At 44.1% G+C, this 19,836-nt stretch overlaps 2 protein-coding genes across 2 annotated transcripts; both read left to right on the forward strand.

Annotated features, from left to right (window-relative positions):
- Positions 1–329: 329 nt before the first annotated feature.
- Positions 330–9,429, forward strand: ndufs1 (NADH:ubiquinone oxidoreductase core subunit S1). The gene is made up of 19 exons (XM_076296830.1): positions 330–450; positions 1,064–1,146; positions 1,320–1,411; positions 1,650–1,757; positions 1,955–2,031; positions 2,146–2,227; positions 2,368–2,498; positions 2,842–3,027; positions 3,290–3,424; positions 3,965–4,079; positions 4,319–4,464; positions 4,971–5,099; positions 5,951–6,080; positions 6,187–6,347; positions 6,592–6,746; positions 7,070–7,245; positions 8,285–8,419; positions 8,534–8,606; positions 8,921–9,429. The coding sequence occupies exons 2-19, from the start codon at positions 1,068–1,070 to the stop codon at positions 9,010–9,012; spliced, it is 2,202 nt and encodes a 733-aa protein (XP_076152945.1). The 5' UTR covers positions 330–450; positions 1,064–1,067; the 3' UTR covers positions 9,013–9,429.
- Positions 9,430–9,895: 466 nt separating this feature from the next.
- Positions 9,896–19,290, forward strand: ino80db (INO80 complex subunit Db). The gene is made up of 10 exons (XM_076296831.1): positions 9,896–10,543; positions 12,109–12,355; positions 12,980–13,665; positions 13,937–14,042; positions 14,494–14,703; positions 15,264–15,373; positions 15,807–15,940; positions 16,375–16,604; positions 16,926–17,083; positions 17,284–19,290. Exons 2-10 carry the CDS (start codon positions 12,138–12,140, stop codon positions 18,114–18,116), a joined length of 2,685 nt encoding a protein of 894 aa, XP_076152946.1. The 5' UTR covers positions 9,896–10,543; positions 12,109–12,137; the 3' UTR covers positions 18,117–19,290.
- Positions 19,291–19,836: the final 546 nt, after the last annotated feature.

Below are 19,836 nucleotides of genomic sequence, written 5' to 3' on the forward strand. Positions count from 1 at the left end.
ATTATCCTGCAACTATGTTTAATTTGACAAATTTGATCAGATACAGTTCAAACACTCAATTTAGGTAGTAGAGAACACATATATGGATAAAGGACACTATTGATGAATATGATATTTTTTGTGGAACATGAACATGTGTAGGAAAATTATTGTCTTTGGATTTATGTATGATACATTTGACAGGAAGTGACGTCTGTAGTGAGATTACAAAACGTATTATTTTGCATTATAAATTACACGTGCACCAAGCTATATAGTAATTACCCGTCTAGTGTTTTTATTTTACAAACAACGTACAACAAACATTAAGCCACGTTTAAAGATATGTTTTATTGTGGGTGTCGTAACGATTTGTATATTTCCGTTTTACGACAGTCGCCATACCAAATCGCCATAACTGAGTGCACAACTGTATCGCTGTTCTGGTCTAGAAGGCCAAATAGCGACAAGGTAAGTACATTGAAATCGTGGAAGTTGGATATGCAGTTTCTGAAAATGTTGGAATAGATACAATCCTTTGATGGTACTGGCAAGATGTTCAAATTCAAATACGGGTCGAAAAATAAGTCTAATGTTCCTTCTGCCCTTGACATGTTCAGCTAAGCTAACCCGGTTGCTGTAACGTTAAGCCTAGCTAGATGTTCAGCTATTTTGTCAACAACACAGTTGCGCACAAGAAACGTGCCAATTTCAAACGTTTATCAACACATAATATGACGCTTGCAAAGAGGCTCTTACTACACCTAAAAATGTTGACATTGCAAGAGTCAAACTCTGCTTTTGTAACGTTTGGTAACCTAGCTAGTTAACGCAGCCTTTACGGTGTCCTAACTAACGTGACCTAACATTGAACTCCTCGTTTATATCAGGCAATTGAACAGTTTGGGTAAAACATAACATGAAAACGGACTTCTGTATTGTTTATTTTGTGAAGGAAACTAGATTTCTTCATTGTTTGTAATTTGAGTTTTCTTAGCTAATAGTAGGTAATCTTTGAGTGATTGTGTGTTGAGTTGTCACTGTAATAAATAACATTACTAAGTTTTTCCTTTGTCTGCTACAGCGTCATGTTGCGTTTGCCAGCCGTCAGCCGTGCCATAGCGGGGGTGGCCCACTCTAAAGCATGCCTGGCCCCAGCTAGTAATGGTAAGTTTATAATCATTTGGTGTTGTTTTGTTAGTGTTACATGCTGTATTTAATCGTACAAGAAGCATAAACTATATGTCTTCAATCTTTTGAAAATACTGATCGTCAGCCTTTGTTGATCTATTTGTGAAACTGACTTGGCACATATGTTGTATTTTGTTTTACTCACACAGTTCGCACATCTGTGCGGGCTTCCAGTAACTTGGTCGAAGTCTTTGTTGATGGAAAGCCAGTTATGGTGGAGCCTGGTACTACAGTGCTTCAGGTAAATCACTGTATGTTAGCAACACTACATAGAATGTTGGCAATAATAATGATAACACGTAGAACTCTAACTAGAGTACCACCCTTGATTGCACCCCCAGCTGCTGGACTTCCTCCTATTTAAAGAATCAATCTAGAACTTGTTTTTGAGGTTTTCTCCTACAAGAGAATAATGTAATGCTTTATCACAAACTCTTGTTCCTTTAGAAGTAATGACAACATAATGTGATTCTCCATAGGCCTGTGAGAAGGTTGGCGTGCAGATCCCCCGTTTCTGTTTCCATGAGCGTCTGTCTGTAGCAGGGAACTGCCGCATGTGTTTAGTGGAGATTGAGAGAGCACCAAAGGTAATACATTTATGAGGGACCTTGCTTGCTAAATTTAATAAATTGCTCACAGTACTGAATACTACTGATGTCAAGACATTCATATATACTCATATATATACTCCCACTGCAATCAAGATATTTTTCTTAAACCATAGCTCAGGTTGATTCACCTTATCTTGTGTATTCTCACTATGTCTGTGTTTTTTATGTGACAGCCTGTGGCAGCATGTGCTATGCCTGTTATGAAGGGCTGGAACATTCTGACAGACTCAGAGAAGACACGCAAGGCCAGGTAGTGCAGTACATACCGCTAATATATTAAATCATATTTTTGTGTCCCGTGAATAAGACTTCTTTGTTGTTATTCCAGGTATGTGAATGTTTTTTTATCATTTGTGTTTTATAGGGAGGGTGTAATGGAGTTCCTGCTGGCTAACCATCCTTTGGACTGTCCAATCTGTGACCAAGGAGGAGAGTGTGACCTCCAGGTAATAAAAATGTGATTGGCTTGGCCATTTTGAGTGTGGCGTAGCTATAGTTAGCAGTCTCTATATCCAAATGACAATGTATCGGTGTGACTGTAAAAGAGATTAAAAGACTGACTACAGTATATGTGTTTGGTGTGCAGGACCAGTCCATGCAGTTCGGCACAGACAGGAGCCGCTTTCTGGAGGGCAAGAGGGCAGTAGAGGACAAGAACATCGGCCCGCTCATCAAGACCATCATGACCCGCTGCATTCAATGCACACGCTGTGTCCGGTAAGAATATTGCCATCTGTTACATAATTCAGAGTTTGACTTTGAGGAGAATTACATCAAGGACAGAAAGTAGGCTATTTGAAGTGCGAGCTCTGCAGTACAAAATGAAATCTATTTAGGATTCATGATGGAGAGGTTTTACTTGAGAACACATGTTGATGGTTTGACATTGGTTTGAAAATGTTCCATTTATGTGACATTGCAGCTTGTTGTTTATTAAACGTGTACAAATAAACAATATTTACTGTTTTTTTATTGCACATGTTGTCGAATATAACAAGCCACATCAATATATGGTGCAATCCATTCTGGTGTGATTATTTATATTATATAATGTACGCAGCTTTGCCAGTGAGATTGCGGGTGTTGAAGACCTGGGTACAACAGGCAGAGGCAACTCCATGCAGATCGGTACCTATGTGGAGAAAATGTTCATGTCTGAGCTGTCTGGAAATGTGATCGATGTTTGTCCTGTGGGAGCACTCACCTCCAAGCCCTACGCTTTCACCTCACGACCCTGGGAGACCAGGTATGAGTTTCCAGCTGTAGCATATATCTTAACAATAGTTCAGAAATGTTGGGTTGTCCTAGTGCATCTCCGCAGGTGCCACTCACTCACACACACATGCATGCACGCTCCATCTGTCTGTTGTCTGTTTCTTCCTCTCTCTGTCTCAGTGTGTCTGTACATGTATCTGCATATACATGTGCTGTAATTGAGCCAAGGTCATTTATCTGTACAAATGTGATCTACAGCTTCATTCCAATGCTTCACTTGTTTACGCACACAGGAAGACCGAGTCCATAGATGTGATGGATGCTCTGGGAAGTAATATTGTTCTGAGCACGAGAGGAGGGGAGGTCATGAGGGTTCTGCCTCGTCTCAATGAGGATGTTAACGAGGAGTGGATCTCCGACAAGACCAGGTAGGCCTGGGCTCTGGCACGTTCTGAGATGCCAACAACATTTTTCTGAAATCTTCTGTTGTTTTCTTTATTGAAATGTAATACACACACACACACACACACACACACACACAGAGCAAACATGTACTACAGCAAACAGTATTAATATTATTGGTAAACATGACATTAGGTGTTAGGTATGTCATATTAGGTAAAATTATTACATTACATTACATTTAGCAGACACTACTTGACCAAAGTGACTTACATATGTCAGCTATATTGCAAGGGATCACATTGTCCCCGGAGCAACTTGGGGTTAAGTGCCTTGCTCAAGGGCACAACGGTGGAAGCCGGGAATTGAACCGACAACTTTCAGGCTACTGCACGCTACAGCCCAGCTCCTTAACCACTACACTACCACCGCCCCAAACGCATCACACAGGAATCGAACCCCGGTCTCCCACATGTCATCCCATGTCTGAGACCACTGCACTATCCTCTTCCACTTATTGATGTTGTCTTTCTTTCTCCCCTTTCATCCCATTCCCTTCCCCTCAGGTTTGCTTATGATGGCTTGAAGAGGCAGCGTCTGACCCAGCCCATGGTGAAGGATGCCTCAGGACAGCTGGTTGCCACGACATGGGAGGATGTGCTCACTCGTGTGGCTGGAGTGGTAAGTGCACAGTCTGCTTGTGTGTGCCTGTGCGCATTATGTACAGGTCTTTTTACACTTTTTACCCAAATTGTTCTATTTTGAGCTATATGGGCTATACGTTGCTTGTGGAGTATCTTTGTGTTGTCCTGAAAAGCTTTGATAACAAGAGTTGACTCTCTCCAGTATGTGAATTGTTAGACAAAAATAGACTAAAATCACCCCACAGTGATTTAAAAAGTCGAGTTTGAATCCCGCAGCTCCAGACCGTGCAGGGGAACGAGGTGGCTGCCATTGCTGGTGGCATGGTGGACGCTGAGTCTCTGGTGGCCCTGAAAGACCTGCTCAATCGGCTCAACAGCGACAACCTCTGTACTGAGGAGGTCTTTCCCATGGCTGGGGCGGGGTGAGTGCCTCCCTGTGAAGCTGTGCAGGGTTCATGGAACGTAAAAGAGATTAAATGCTTTGGGCAGGGAAGGGTGTCCATAAATTCCGATGTGGTCTGATGCTTCACTCGGCAGAAGAAAAATGATTTGGCTTTTGAATGCCATGAGTAATGTGTTTGCTTTTTCTGATGTATGGGTTTTGGTTTGGGGTGGGTCAGTGCCAGCTTTTGCAGTGAGTAATTCTTTTCTTCAGTTAAATAACTGCTGGACTTACACAGATTTTATGTAGGTGCTACTGTATGTTTTAGCAAAGGCAGTGATTGGGAAAGTGTACAGAACACTGTTACCATGGGTGTAACATGCTGTCAATAAGACTTAAAAGTTTAATCAAAACCAAGAATCTACAGATCTATACAGAATCAATCGATGCAGTCTATAGATTTATAATGTATATAATCTTCGCAATGATATCTTTGTATCAGGCCTTAAATGTATTCCTCTGTCTGAGCACTCTCGTCTCCTGCAGTGCTGACCTGCGCTCCAACTACCTGCTGAACTCACGCATTGCCGGTATTGAGGAGTGTGATCTGCTGCTGCTTATTGGGACCAACCCACGCTACGAGGCCCCACTCTTCAACGCCCGTATCCGCAAGAGGTACTACACACACACATACACACACACACACAGCCTTTTTCCACCAACCGGTTCCGTTCCAGTTCCCGAACCAACATTTGAACCGTTAGGAGCATTTCGACCAAACAAAAAACAGCTCGGAACGTGGCACTTTGGTTCGGAACTTGAACAAGAAAATGGTGTTTTTTCCCAGTGAACCGGAGTGGGCGTGTCATTCTACCATTCAGAGGGGAGAAGACACAAAAGCCTGAGTTTTCCGTCTATATCAACTGTTGCCATGCGTAAACAAAACTAGTAAACTAGCACTACACTGCAGACGTTATCTAGCATTTAACACGTTTTACACAGCTAATTTCTGCCGTTTTCACTGTCATATCATCCTGTGTAAGCATATCATTAAGTGTTGTTTATGCATGCAACACCCTGTGTTGGTGACGCATCCTTGGTTCCGTTCAAAACTGGTGGAAATGAGGGCTTGTTCACTAGATAGCACCAAGGTTCAAATAATTCTGAACTGAACCAAATCAAGAATGTGTTCCCTGTTGGTCGAAAAAACACCAACATACACAGTGAGAGAGTAATGCCTATGCATGAATTAAGTACACACATTGTTTTTGCAGGCCAAAGGCAAAGTGAGAATCGATGCCGGCAGAGTGATTTATTGCCACATCATATTTCATAAAAGTTTTCCTACCTGTGCATTTCTGTTTGGATACAGAAAATCAATCTTTGTGAGCATCTACCAAACAGATGGCATGAATTATCTAAATGAATGAATACTAAATTATCATCAACATATAGCGATAAATAACTTGCGAGTGGAATCTAGATGTGATGTATGGGCATTAATGACACGTGAAATTTTTTTCCAGCTGGCTGCATAATGAGCTGCAGGTAGCAATGGTGGGCCATCAGGTGGAGCTCAGCTATTCCTATGAGCACCTGGGAGACTCCACACAGGTGTTGAAGGACATCGCTGCTGGCACACATCCCTACTGCAAGGTAAACAACAGTCTTTGCGGAACTATGAACATTTGAGTGGGAGGTTGGGGATCATGGCGTCATTTCTAGAGGGAGGCATTTCTGATTGCTTGTCCTCCTGTGCCAGGCATTGGCCCAGGCCAAGCGGCCAGTGGTGGTGGTTGGCAGTGCCACTCTGCAGAGGGCCGATGGGGCAGCCATAATGAACGCAGTCTCCACCATCGCCCAGAATGCCCGCGCAAGCAGTGGTGTGGAGGAGGGATGGAAGGTCCTGAATGTACTTCACAGGTCTGCCACATGCATATTTATGTGTTTTGTTGTTGGATTTAGATTTACACAAAAAGCAATTGTTCATACTGTTACAGATGACTTGGCTGGATGAGTTGTGTTATAGATTTGCATACATTTTGGGTGCAGTTGAATAGAGCACACTTAAAAGCAGACTGGTAGACCGGAATGCTGTATTTAGAATCTCACTTGCTGACTGGTGGGAATGTGTTTGTGTTTGATTGATTGATTGATTGATTGACAGGGTGGCCAGTCAGGTTGCTGCGCTGGATCTGGGATACAAGCCAGGTGTGGAGGCTATCAGAAAGGCCCCCCCCAAGGTGCTGTTCTTGCTGGGGGCTGATGCTGGCTGCATCACTCGCCAGGACCTGCCCAAGGGCAGCTTCATCATCTACCAGGGTGCGTTCAGTGAGGGAGAAAAAACCCTTCCACCATGCATGCACTCACTTAAACCAGACTCCTATAGATAATCATCAGTGACTGAAAAAAAAAACCCTTCACCATCACCATATAGTGTATGCACTCAATCAAACTAGACTCGCGTAGATAATCACACATAAACTAGGTTCTACTTACTGGTTCAAACATGCAGACATGCTATGTACCATATATGTTTTTCTAATTCATTTATTGGGTTGATGGAGGATATAGGTTTATTTAGAAGTTGCATCCATGCATCCAGTGTCTGACCCTGACCTATCTCCTGGGTCACTGCTGTACAGGTCACCATGGCGATGTGGGAGCCCCCATGGCGGACATCATCCTGCCCGGCGCAGCGTACACAGAGAAGAACGGCACCTACGTCAATACAGAGGGCCGTGCCCAGCAGACTCGCATCGCTGTGACCGCGCCCGGCATGGCCCGCGAGGACTGGAGGATAATCAGGGCCGTGTCTGAGGTATTCACTCACTTTTAAGGCTTTTTTCCCGCAACAAGCTAGGCAATTAGGATTTGATGCATGCTTGCATAGCAAAATGTGTTTCCCACCGACGTCCGTAGACTGAGAGACCTTCTCCCAGCTGAGAGTCAACCGACTGCATCAGCCATTGAACTTCATAGATTTATGAGTTGATAGCAATGTTACAGAGGTAACAGTCTTTCAATGGGTGCCATTGGGCAGCCGTGGCCCACTGGTTAGCACTCTGGACTTGTAAACGGAGGGTTGCCGGTTCGAGCCCCGACCAGTGGGCCACGGCTGAAGTGCCCTTGAGCAAGGCACCTAACCCCTCACTGCTCCCCGAGCGCCGCTGTGGTTGCAGGCAGCTCACTGCGCCGGGATTAGTGTGTGCTTCACCTCACTGTGTGTTCACTGTGTGCTGTGTGTGTTTCACTAATTCACGGATTGGGTTAAATGCAGAAACCAAATTTCCCTCACGGGATCAAAAGAGTATATATACTTACTTATATATACTTATACTTATATCCCTTAAACAAAAACTGCCACGGAAGTGGGGAAAAATGCAACAAAAACAAAGAACGAGTTGATATGTTTAACAAATAAAATATACAAATCCGAAAAATATGTATATCAAATTATGTTAGTAGTCGAAAATAATCAAACAAAAATAAGCCAAAAGGAGCGGCACATCTGGCCAGCGTCCCCGTTACTAGGCAACGGTACACAATATGTGTGGTATGCATAATATAACCAGGACACCACTGTGACACCACAATTGTTAATGAGTAATATTGTAATCCTACACATAAATCAAGAGCCGAGTGTTAAGTTAATGTGAATTTCATTGTTATGGTAATAATGCAATGTTTTGGTCAGCTGGATAGTTATCTTGACAATTACATTAATCAACATAAATCATGCATGTGTATCATTTGGTGGGGTGGACATATACTGTAGATATGCACACAGTTCCAAATCCTCACACACCCACACAGTTGGGTTGTTGTACGTGTTCTGATTTTTTTTGTTGGTTTGCTAGTTGGCTGGTGTCACACTGCCCTACGACACCCTGGCAGAGGTGAGGGAACGACTGGAAGAGGTGGCTCCCAACCTGGTTCGCTACGATGATGTGGAGCAAGCCAACTACTTCAAGCAGGCCACCGAACTTGCACAGGTCCAGCATTTTACCCGTTTACATTTCTCAGACCACATCTGCAATCACCTTGAGACTTGAAGTAGCTGTGTTTTCACCTGTCAGTCTTATTATATGTGTGGTTTTCTTTTGCAGACTGTCGATCAGACATTACTAGCTGACCCTCTGGTCCCCCCTCAGATAACCGTTAAAGACTTCTACATGACAGGTACCTGAAATACGTTTCTGAATGTAACTAAATAATATTTCTCAATAGTGATTTTTTTCTGTAGATAGTATGTATGGTATGTTGTAATAGTTAATTATCTAATAATAGTCTGAAAATGTAGGTGTGAGACTGGTGTGATTTGACTTCCTTCAGTTATCAACCTGTGATTGAGAGTGTGATGATCTAACAGCTCTGTTTCTCACAACACTTGTCTAGGACAGGATCTTGTGAAAATGTATCCACCTATGTGCAGAATTTTTTTTGTTTTTGTTTTTGGAATTGTTTGAGTGTAATACTGTCTGTCTGTCTCCCAGATCCCATCAGCCGGGCATCCCAGACAATGGCCAAGTGTGTGAAAGCTGTGACTGAGGGAGCAGATGCTGTTGATGAGCCTTCCATTTGCTAAAACACTTCCTTGTCTGTCAGATCAAATGCATAACCTTCATGTGTGAGACCTTCGTCCTTAACGCAAACCTACCGCCAACACACACACACACACACACACACACACACACACACACACACACACACACACACACTTCAGTCACTATCACCTTAAACACAATATTCACAAGTGTCTCCAATGTTCCATGCCAACTCTGACCTGTCATATCTCAGAACCAGAATTGTTCAAACCAGTTCATATACAACAGTGTGAAATTGTATTCTTGCTTTATATATTTAAGTATGGTATGGTTAGGCAAACAATGTCGTTGTAAAGATTTCATTCCCAAGTGAAGGTCGTGGGGAGCAGCTTTGTTAAAGAAAGCTTATACTGTGGTGAAAATGAATAAAACATCTATTATTACAGTCGACCCTCTTACAGTGTTGTTATGCTTCATAATTGCTATATGGCTCAGACCTGAGATTAATAGCTGCTGCACTGGAGCTGCACAGGGTGGTTTTGGTATGACATTGTGTAGTTTTTTCGTGGATTGGCAGTTAAACATTAAGATTTTACCACCTCAGAAGCACAAATGTCAGCAAGTTTGCCTTGTTAAAGTATGCTATTTAAACTTACGTCTTATGCCAGCGTTTTTAATCGATCTCGATTTCAGTGAATTTTTGGGTGTAGAATTCTGGAAAATTACCTGTTTTGCAACATTGTTGCCTGTCATAAAATTCCGTACCTGTACCGTGTGCGCTTCCACAGTCAGGCAACAAAGGGTGTGATCTTTATTTTTTCAGTATACCAGTTGTGTTCTTACAGGGGGGAAATAGCAAACCACCTTTTATTTTGGACTTTGTAAAATCTTTTAGTGACGGTCATTGGATGATGTGATGTCATCTGAGTCAGTAAGACGATAGAGCTGTCTACTCGGGGGAGATACCCTTGAACTTAATGTCAAGCACAACAGGTCCAGTTAATGAGAATCAGTTGGATTTACCCCGCTGTATTACAATGATACATTGCTTTATTGTGTCTCTGTATCACAAACATGCCTATTTTAAAATTTGGAGCCATCGTTACGTTACAATATCTCAACAAAGTTAATTTCCAATATGGTTGCAAAGGTTGTTGTTGTACTGTTGCCTGTTGTCATGTCCCCCCAGTGCCTGTAGTAGGCTTGTGCTGTGAGAAGCCTCACATCCGACGACAAAACCAACACCCCCTTGTCGTTGTATACGGACAGTTGTTATTCAAATAATCGACACTAAAATGCAGTCGGTGTCCGTACAAATTTACAGGCATGGGGATTAGCAGGTAATTGCTCGCTAAAAAAGTAAAACTGGCGGTAGAAGCGCCCCATAGGGTATAATAGCCGTTTCTAGGTAGCGCTTGTGGTGAATAGCGTATTCAACACTGAAGAATCGAAGGTAGACGGGGCTAACGAAAAGCACCGGGCTCGAGCTGAAGACATCCTACCTAGCGCGCAGAATAAAGCGGCTGAAGCTCTACGCGAGGTCTGGGGATTACATGGTGTGACAGGCCAACGGTATTTACTTCGATTTATGTTCAAATGTTGCTCAGATTTGCATATAAAAATACGCATTGTACAGCTAAAATGTCACACAGTTGACTGATTTTTGTATTGCTCAAATTATTTTTTGCAAGCAATATGCTATTTTCCCAACGCGGACTGCTTTCGTGAAATATTTAATAGGTAGTCGATATATTTGAATTTTAAATTGGTAAGTATTATATACAGACAAATTTGTATTATGCATTTTAAAACTAGTCTCAAGCGTTCTTCAAACCCGTAAATAAACGTTGCTGGTTACCTTAATTACGCTAACTAGGCTAGCAAAGATTTGTTATTGACTAGCTAGCGAGTTAGCTATTACTTATTTCCGCTTCCTCATCCCTCAAGCTTTTATCGCACCTTTTGGTTTAAAAAAATGTATTTTTAAGGTATTTAAAATTTCGGTGGTAACGTTTGAGTCATACGATTAATTAACGTTATCGTTATCTTTCTCCATAACATAAAAGTGGGCGGGTAGGCTGTCCATCCTCTTGCGTTTTGGAAGTTGTTAGGCATGACAAGTACCTTGCCCGTCTCGTAATATTTGCGAACTAACGTTACAAGCGTAACGTCTCTGGTAACACTACAACACTTGAAGTGATACATAGAAGACTTTTCTGAACTGTGACTCGCCTCTTGCTTTGACACCGTGTCGGATATTGATGAATACAACTCGGTAGTCGTTTTTCGTTGTAAACACTTATGGTTTACAATGCATACCGTTTCTTTTTAATGCCCGTAAAATAATATATTCTTGCTTGATTTACCTGAAAGATCAGGTGGCAGGTGTTGTCAGATGCGTTCACATATTTTGTGCATACAATATTTAAGAGTCCACCAGTTCTTGGACCAGTTTATGATCTTCAATATAAGTAACATGGTTACTAACGCCTCACAGCTTTTTTTTTTTCTTCATGAAGAATTTCCTGTGCATTGCCATTAATAGGTGTCACAGGCGACTAGTAAGCATTGGCGTTACCCGCTTCCTCCAAGTAAATGCCTGTAGGCTAGTCTATAATGATCGATCACGCCCGAATTTTGTATTCTGCACAAGCTCGTTGACAGGAGCGGATCCCAGGTGTAAGTCTAGAGAGTAGCCATGCAGTTATCCATGAGTTAAATATCAGTGAGTGAACTGTCAAGTGCATGGGTGAAAAGTTCAACTTAAAAGTTCAAACGTTAAAGCTTTTGCCAATAAAAAAAGCTTGTATCTTCACTATAAAAATGCATAGGTTTCTCATTACTTGTTGTTGATCAGTCAATTCGTCCACCCAAATTTTCTAGTAGTATTCAATATTATGAGGGTGTGGCTAGCAGGTGAGTGGAGAAAATCTGACCCTGATCTGGCATGAGTCTGTTCCACAGTCAACCATTATCTTATGACTGCTTCTAATGAGAACCACACCCGTCTAACTGCTCACACACTAACGGATCTGGCCTTTTTGGGGTAGAGCTAACTCTTGGACTTGTCGATGTTTGGGCCAAGCAAAAAATGACATCTCCATGTGCTTTTTGTTCTCCCCCTTACATGTATGCAGCTAATGTGCTCCAACACTCGAGGCACGGGATGTACGAAGGCAAACACATCCACTACTCGGAGCTGGACCACAAGCCACTGTGCTCCTACAGTCCCAAGCTGTGCAAGCAGCGACGCCTCAATGGCTATGCCTTCTGCATACGCCACGTGCTGGAGGACAGGAGTGCTCCCTTCAGACAGTGCGAGTATGTGGCCAAGTACAATAGCCAGCGCTGCACCAACCCCATCCCCAAAGCAGAGGATCGCAGGTATGCGTGTGTGTGCATGTGTTTGATGCACTCAGTCATATGCTTTGTAATACTGTGATGTCCAAGATTACTGAACTATTCAAGGGGGTATGATAGTTCAATTAGTTGTATTTGTCAGTTTACTCGTGATTGGATTTGTGTTTCACTATACGCTGTACAGTGGTAAGATTTGTGCAGTTTTGTGGAGGTTAGGTGAAGTTTTCTTCCAAGTTTCCATTCAGATGGTTTAACACTTGTTTTGTCAGTAACCTAAGTAAGGTTTGGGATATTACACCAAGACCTAGTGGTGACTTTAAAGTGTCAGGTTTGTTGGCCATTTACAGAACCCTTTCTTCTGTAGATTTGGGAACGAACAGGAAGCTGATTTCCTGCTGTAGGCATGTGACCTGCTGCTGCCACAATTGTAACTGACATCAACTGCTGTCGAATGATTTGTTCCAGGAATTATTTCAATTTGAAAAAAAGAATAGTACATGGTATAGAGTACAGTAAATGTCTGGACAGAACTAATTTTAAACATTTGTCTTTACATGTGCTGTGTATTGCCAGTTTTATGGTCATGCAGTCTAGGTTACGAAATGAGTTCTTGATGCCCTGCAGTCATAGAAGTCGTCTGTCTGACAGGTATTGCAACAGCCACCTGCAAGTCATGGGCGTCCTGCCCAAGAAGGAGCGCAAGAAGAGGCATGACTCCTTGGAATCTCTGGCCCTCAACATTACTGTTCCCTCTCTGGCTCTGAAGACCTCCAATGGGCTTGACCACCTACCCCCATCTCCACCCCCGTCCTTACCCTCCTTGCTGTCGCTGGACCCCTTTGGCCTGTGTGGGGGTGAGGCCTTAGTCCAGAAGGAGACTTTGCTGCCGAAGAAACCACCTCAGGGCCGGCAGAACAACAACCCCAAACAGCGGCCGATCCGAGAGGCCGAGCCAGTCAGGCAGTCTCCCCTGCCAGCCGCGCCCGGCCGCTCTTCCGTTCATCTCCCTCAGCCAATGAGCACGCAGCAAAAGCCGTTAGTCCCTCCCACATCCATGCTCATCACGTCTTACTCAGTCGGACTTCAGCAGGGCTTATGCAAGTCTGTACCACCTCAGACGCACACAAGTTCAGCTTCCTCAAATCACAAACTAGAGCCGGGCCCAAGGCCTGCTCCGAACAGGAAATCAGCCCCCTCCATGTCTGCTCCTCTCCCCAATAACACCAATACCACCGTACCTGGGCGCCTGACGATAACACCTGGGAGGCTAACGAGGCTGCACAGAGTCATGGAGGAGCAGTCGACCAAACGCAGCGACTTACACCCACATTTTGGTGAGTCTTTGGCCAGAACCGAAGTGAATTTTCACAAACTCTTCAGAATAATTTATATGGACATTGAGACTTCAGAAATACCTTTGGTAGTGTATTTTGTGATTGTAACATTTTTGTGGTCTGTCCATTTGTGTTCTCACCTCTTTTAAAACAGAGTTTCTCAATTCTCTGTACCTACTCGGATAGAGGCTTGCTTTGTCTATGTGATTGCTTGTGTTGGTTGTCAGTACAGAGGAGGATCGATGTAATAGGACTTAATGTTTTGTAACAGGGTTAGACTGGTCTGAGGACAGTGCAGCAGAGGATGACGATGAGGAGGTGGCGAGAGTTGCGTCCTATCAGTACTGGAGGCTTCAGTCAAGACACTCAGAAGAGAGGTAAGTCAGCCAGCTCTAAAAAACGCTCTTTATCTTATTAACCTTTTGTAGTCTAAGCAACAGTTATTTTTTTGTCAGAATAAACATAATTGTAAACATGACTAATGCAATCTCTATGAGAATATTGAGTAAATGAATGAATTTTCAGAAAATCATTGGTTTTGTGTTTCACATACAAAGCATTGCATTGCGCCACCTTGAGTGACCTATTGGGTGTTAGCAAGAATGCCAAGTCAATATTATAATCCACCAGCTGTACAATATCTGCCATGCACCTTTGTTGAAATGAGCTATTGACTGGCATTGAGCTGAATATGCTCAATAACCTTATCAACTGCCCAAGCATAAAGGTGGTGTTATGGTGTTATATCCCTGTCCGTTTATATTGACTGTGTGTGTGTGTGTGTGTGTGTGTGTGTGTGTGTGTGTGTGTGTGTGTGTGTGTCCTCAGTGCTCAGGGTTGCAGCTCACGCAGTCAGCGTGTGGCGGGTCTGGCCTCGTACCTGCAGCAGAAGTACACGCACCTGCGGCGGGAGGAGAAGGCCCTGCGTCGCCACAGGAAGTCACAGCGGGCGCTGCGCGGGGCACTGGTGGAAGCAGCCACACAGGACCCCAGCCACACGGCAGAGTTTGTCCCCACGGTGAATGCAAAGGCCTTAAGGTAAACAGCACACACACGCACAGAGAGAGAGAGAGAGAGAGAGAGAAAGACAGAGAGAGAGAGAGACAGAGAGAGAGACTCGCACTCATTCATTTAGTGATGTAATGTCAAAGAGATGCACATCTGTTGCCACATCACACATAGCATACTATCTTTCTACAGAATCCAAAAAAGAGAATAGAGGCACTCTGAAGTTGAAAAAGTATAAAACCTATGGGTGTCCAGCTTTGTTCTACTTCCTTTTTCTATGCCCTGATGAAGGCCAATATGGCCGTAACGCGTAGGCCCATGTGCTTTTAACCAGTTCTTGCCATGTTAAATGAAAGGCTTTTTATACTTTTTCAACTTCAGAGTGCCGCTGTATTTTCTCTTTTTTGGATTCTCACTTCAGCCATCGCATAAGAGCACCTGAGCAAGGAACTATTTGAAGTCTCCTGAGCGCCCCCTTTGTGTCTTCACTATCTTTCTACAGATTTTCTACAGACCAGTTTATGTGCCTCATGCAGGTGAATGTGTATTATTGACGCAAAACTTATTGCTGTTAACTGTTGTCTCTCCAGTAACAGGATGTCATGGAAGCAGGACTTTCAGGCAGGGCTCTGTACTGGCAGCACCAAGGACGAGACATGTCGGAACCGGGCCCTGCCCTTCACACAGCACTGCTTCCAACGTATCCTTCCACCTAATCTAGAACCAGAACAGCCGAGTGCATAACTGTGGTATACGTCCGGATGGCCCCATGTCTATAAAGGCCCAATTAAGGAATGTCACAGTGATCAGCATCATAGTTGGCCCCACAAGGCTTCCGTTTTAACATTCCATATGTTATCTTAATGCAGGGGAAGTAGATTGGAAACCAAATAGAACGTTCAAGCATTGTTTTTGTTTTTCTTGTTGAAAGGGTCTATAGTTATACTGTGAAATAGTAGCATTTTCTTTTGCCTACGCTTTCATTTGAGTAGGGATCTACAATGAAGTTAAATGGTGATCTTAAAGAAGGCTGCAACAGGGAGGTTGTACGTGTGAGGTCGTAGCACATAGAAATTGCAGTGGTGTGTGTTTTGTGTGCACCTTGTATCGTCCTTGACCTTTGTCCCCTACAGACATTCTGTCGAATGGCTCCCAGCAGCTCTTCAACAGCTGTACGGCGCGCTTCGCCGATGGCGCACAGTGTTCCATTCCGGTCTTTGACATCACGCACCAGACGCCACTCTGTGATGAACACGCTAAGAAAATGGTGAGCTGCTGGAGCAGGTTCCTTATCTGTTCTACACAAGGTGTAAATATGTAAATGTGGAGGCACATAGTGGCCCATTGTATTTGAGCACATCATGCGCTAGCTTCTTAGACAGACTTTTTACACCTTACACTCAGTCAAATTCAATGGCGGTCGCCAACGTGTGACTTGGTTCCCATTATGTTTTGTATGACCCTGAAAGAAATATGGGAATTTATGTTCTTCTTAATTCAGGAAGTAAGAACGTATACTAGTAGTCACTGTGGAACCGCTCTGCTCACCTACTAAAGTTTTGGTCTATGATGTCTCTCTATTGCCTACTTGTGCTACTCACTGCCACACCAGATTGCCCATTATGTTCACCTCCTTCATCCTGGTGGTTCTTTCCTCAGCCATAACTGATGCCTGTCGCTCTTGACCCTGTTTCTTCTCAGGATAACTTCCTGCGTGGGGATGTGAGTCGCCGCATGTACCACCAGCAGCAGCAGCAACAGCAGAGGAAGCCCCTACGGAAGCCCAAGCCGGCTGCCCTGACCAAGAAGCACAAGAAGAAGGGCAAGAGGGGACCGCGGCGGCCCCAGAAACCCATCCCCCCCGCACTACCCCAGGGCAACCTGGGAATGCCCTCCGCACTTAGCCTCCCCCCACAGTCCTCCAGCATCAGGTGAGGCTGCGTCAGGTTTCTGGCATGATGGAGCTTAGCAGAAAACATCAGCAGGCTTTTGTGAATTCCCAAATGGTCCTTTTCCATTTTGAGCTTATTATCTTTAGCCATGTCTTTATTATGTTGCATGCAGTACACTACTCTTACAAGACTGCAAATTGCCCCTCGAGGACAGATAAAGTATTTTTAATTTAATTGAACTGAATTTCATTGAGGGAACCTTGATTGCATTGGAAGATGGCGTTATATGGTGCATGTGTGTTGGCATTCATGGTTTGTAATCATCTGTCATCATATGTAATCATTTTTTTTCAATATTAGGAGCCCGTTGACCCCAGACCTAAGCACTGATGAATTCCCTGATGACATCCCCAATGACATCAATGACATTTCACATGAATTGGAGCTTAACCAGGAAGACTTCTCAGATGTTCTTCCAAGGCTGCCAGATGATTTGCAAGACTTTGACTTGTTTGAAGGTACATTTATTTACTCTTTCTTTTCTCAGCCTTTAGGGTAATCTTAATCTGTCTTGACTTCACTTTGGATTTAGTCTTCACTTCCGTGGTTTTGTATACTGTTGCTTGGTCATCCTTGGTACAGTCTCAGTTGTGATATTATATTAGACAATTATATTAAAACATTAAGTTATTTTGTAACCTTCTGTGTTTATGCACAGCTGCAGGTAAGACCAGCGAGCTTCTGCCCACATCAGAAGAGGCAGATGAGCTGGTGCGCGTGCTACAGGCCATGGGCTCCTACCCAGAATCCCTTGCGTGCCTGAGCGGCATGGGCGACCTGGGTCACTCGGAGGGTGTGGAATCGCGGGCGCTGGCGGGCGGCGTGGTTGACCTCCTGAGCTCGCGCCTCTCCGCCGACACCTTCTCCAGCCTGGAGCTGGACCCCAGCCTCCTCCACCCGACGGACGACGGCTTCCCTCCGTCGCCGCTGTCCCCTCAGCACCCGCTCACGCCCCCGTCCTCAGTGCCCAACGCCACGGTCCTCTCCGACGGCACCTTCGCCCGCAGGCAGTCCTCGCACCTTGCAGCCGACGGGAGCGGCAGCAGTGGCTGCAACGGTGGTGGTGGAGGCGCCGCCTGTCATATGGACTTGCACAGGCTCCAGGACCCCACCGCCGGCCCTTGGAGTGGCCTGCCTCTGAGCCTGGCCGACGGGCCTCCTTTTCACAGCCTGGTGGGCTCGGAGACACTCCTGCTGTCTACGGCATTATCCACCCCTCCGGCGTCTCTGCCTTCGGGCCCTTGCCAGCCTGCGGCTCCCCTCTCCGCCCTCCCCCAGAGCAGCCTGACCGCCACGCCTGCCCCCTCCGACCTCCTCTTCATCTCCTCCTGCACCTCCTCTGTCTCCACCTCCGCCTCCCTGCCTCAGGACGTTCTCTGCTCCTCCACCCTCCTCAAGCATCCCTCGCCCCAGCTGCTGAGCCACTGCGGGATCCCCAACGACCTCCAGCCGCACCACAGCTCGCCGGCGCCCCCTATGGACCAAGCGTGAAAAAAAACGCAAAACCCTTCCTCCCTCAGTGCATCAGCCCGATCTCGGCCACAGTGAAAAGACCGTTGGTTACAACACACACACACACACAGTATTCAGGGATCATGTTACAGATTATAAGTGTCAGGGGTCTGTCTGGTAACTTTTCATTTTTAGATCATCTCCTCGTTGGTTAGTAAAGTGTCTTTTTTGTCACATGAAGTATATAAGTATATATATATATATACACACACACAAAGCAATAAAGGCTTCCCTTCAGTATAGTAGTTCCGTTTTGTTTTTGCTCATAGGAAATGGTGGACAACCTTGGATTTTTTAGAAATTAAACATGCATATTTATGAGTATGAATATGAATAGGTTAGTGGTCTGCACATATGGTTTTTATCGACGAGTGAAAACGTGTGGTTATCGGTGGAAAATGTGACAATATTTAAAACAAACAAAAAAAAATATGGAATGTTTTTTTGTCATCTGCGCATTTGGTGGAGAAGGTAATTTGCCCTCAGTTTTGTTTGATGTCGATAAAAAATGGTTGTGGTTTGTGACTGATGGTGTTGTTAACATGCTTTTGGTTGCTGTAGAACTGTGTGGCTAGTGGGTGGCACGGATATTAGTCAGATCCCTCTCATGGCCCTTCTACGTAAAACAGCATCTCCTGGAGTCCCACGTGAACATGCATTGGCGTCAGTGTTCCCTGTGCATGCCCTCAGCCTCTACCTAATCCTGCTTTTAAGATCAAGACAAGGCAGACTGATGGCATTTTTTTCCTCCCTCAGGGATTCTGGAGGCCAAATTTTGGGGATTTTCTCAAAAACAGCTTGAGTGGTTTTAAAGGTATAAGGTAGTTAAAGCTGCTTTTTGCCAACACACGTTATAATAGATGACAAACATGGAGGACGACTCAGATAAATCCTTTAAAATTCCCTTGTATTCATTGAATGTATTGTTCTCAACATCACATGAAGCGTCTGATAGTCTAACAAGCTTTTATGAGTCCTTTTTATGTGTTAAAGGTATTTTTATGTATTCAAGATGTTTACATTTTTACTTATATTTTTTCTCTGAACAGATATTGTAATATGTGTGCAATACACATGTACTTTCTGTATAGTGAGAGAATTTATCTTTTCAGTTTTGTTTTTCAATGTGTGAATTAAACTTGCTGTGACCATGGATTGTCCTGTTTTATTTTTGGGCCGCTCTGGAGATTTGTTAATGGCTTCCTCCGGTGGGGTCTTTTTATGATTGCAGCAGAGGGCGATAGAGGCTAGACGGAATAAGCCAGTAGCCTCAAGTCCCAAAAATTGGAAAAGTTTCACAACAGACCATCTTGCCTGTAGACGAAGATCATATATTGGCCTAGAAATAGATCGGCTTATAGTTTTAAAGGAAAAACAAAAAATGGTGTAGGCCTATGCCGCAAAATGCACAACTCGCATATGCAGTTTTCATCATCTAGTTTTGTCCATGGTGTTCTCCTTGAACCCTTGTCGTGAATTTCAGAACCTTAACATTAGGCCTCACAGAGCTGACCACATACATTTCTACTATTTGCGTTGACAGTATTTTGTATAGCCTAATTAAACTTAAAATGAACATATTTGGCATCTGTAAAGGCAGTGCGTCTTTGACATCGTGTTTATTCCGATTTCAGCGCAAGAGGATTGAGCGCACGCTTTTTCACTTTGGAGCAGACACTGGCGTTACCTAGCAACCACT

This window comes from Alosa pseudoharengus, unplaced genomic scaffold, assembly GCF_046254945.1.
Source record: "Alosa pseudoharengus isolate Yale_2024_CS ecotype anadromous, Long Island Sound unplaced genomic scaffold, YU_APseudo_1.1 YU_APseudo_1.1_scf_20, whole genome shotgun sequence".
Taxonomy (NCBI): Eukaryota; Metazoa; Chordata; class Actinopteri; order Clupeiformes; family Clupeidae; genus Alosa; species Alosa pseudoharengus.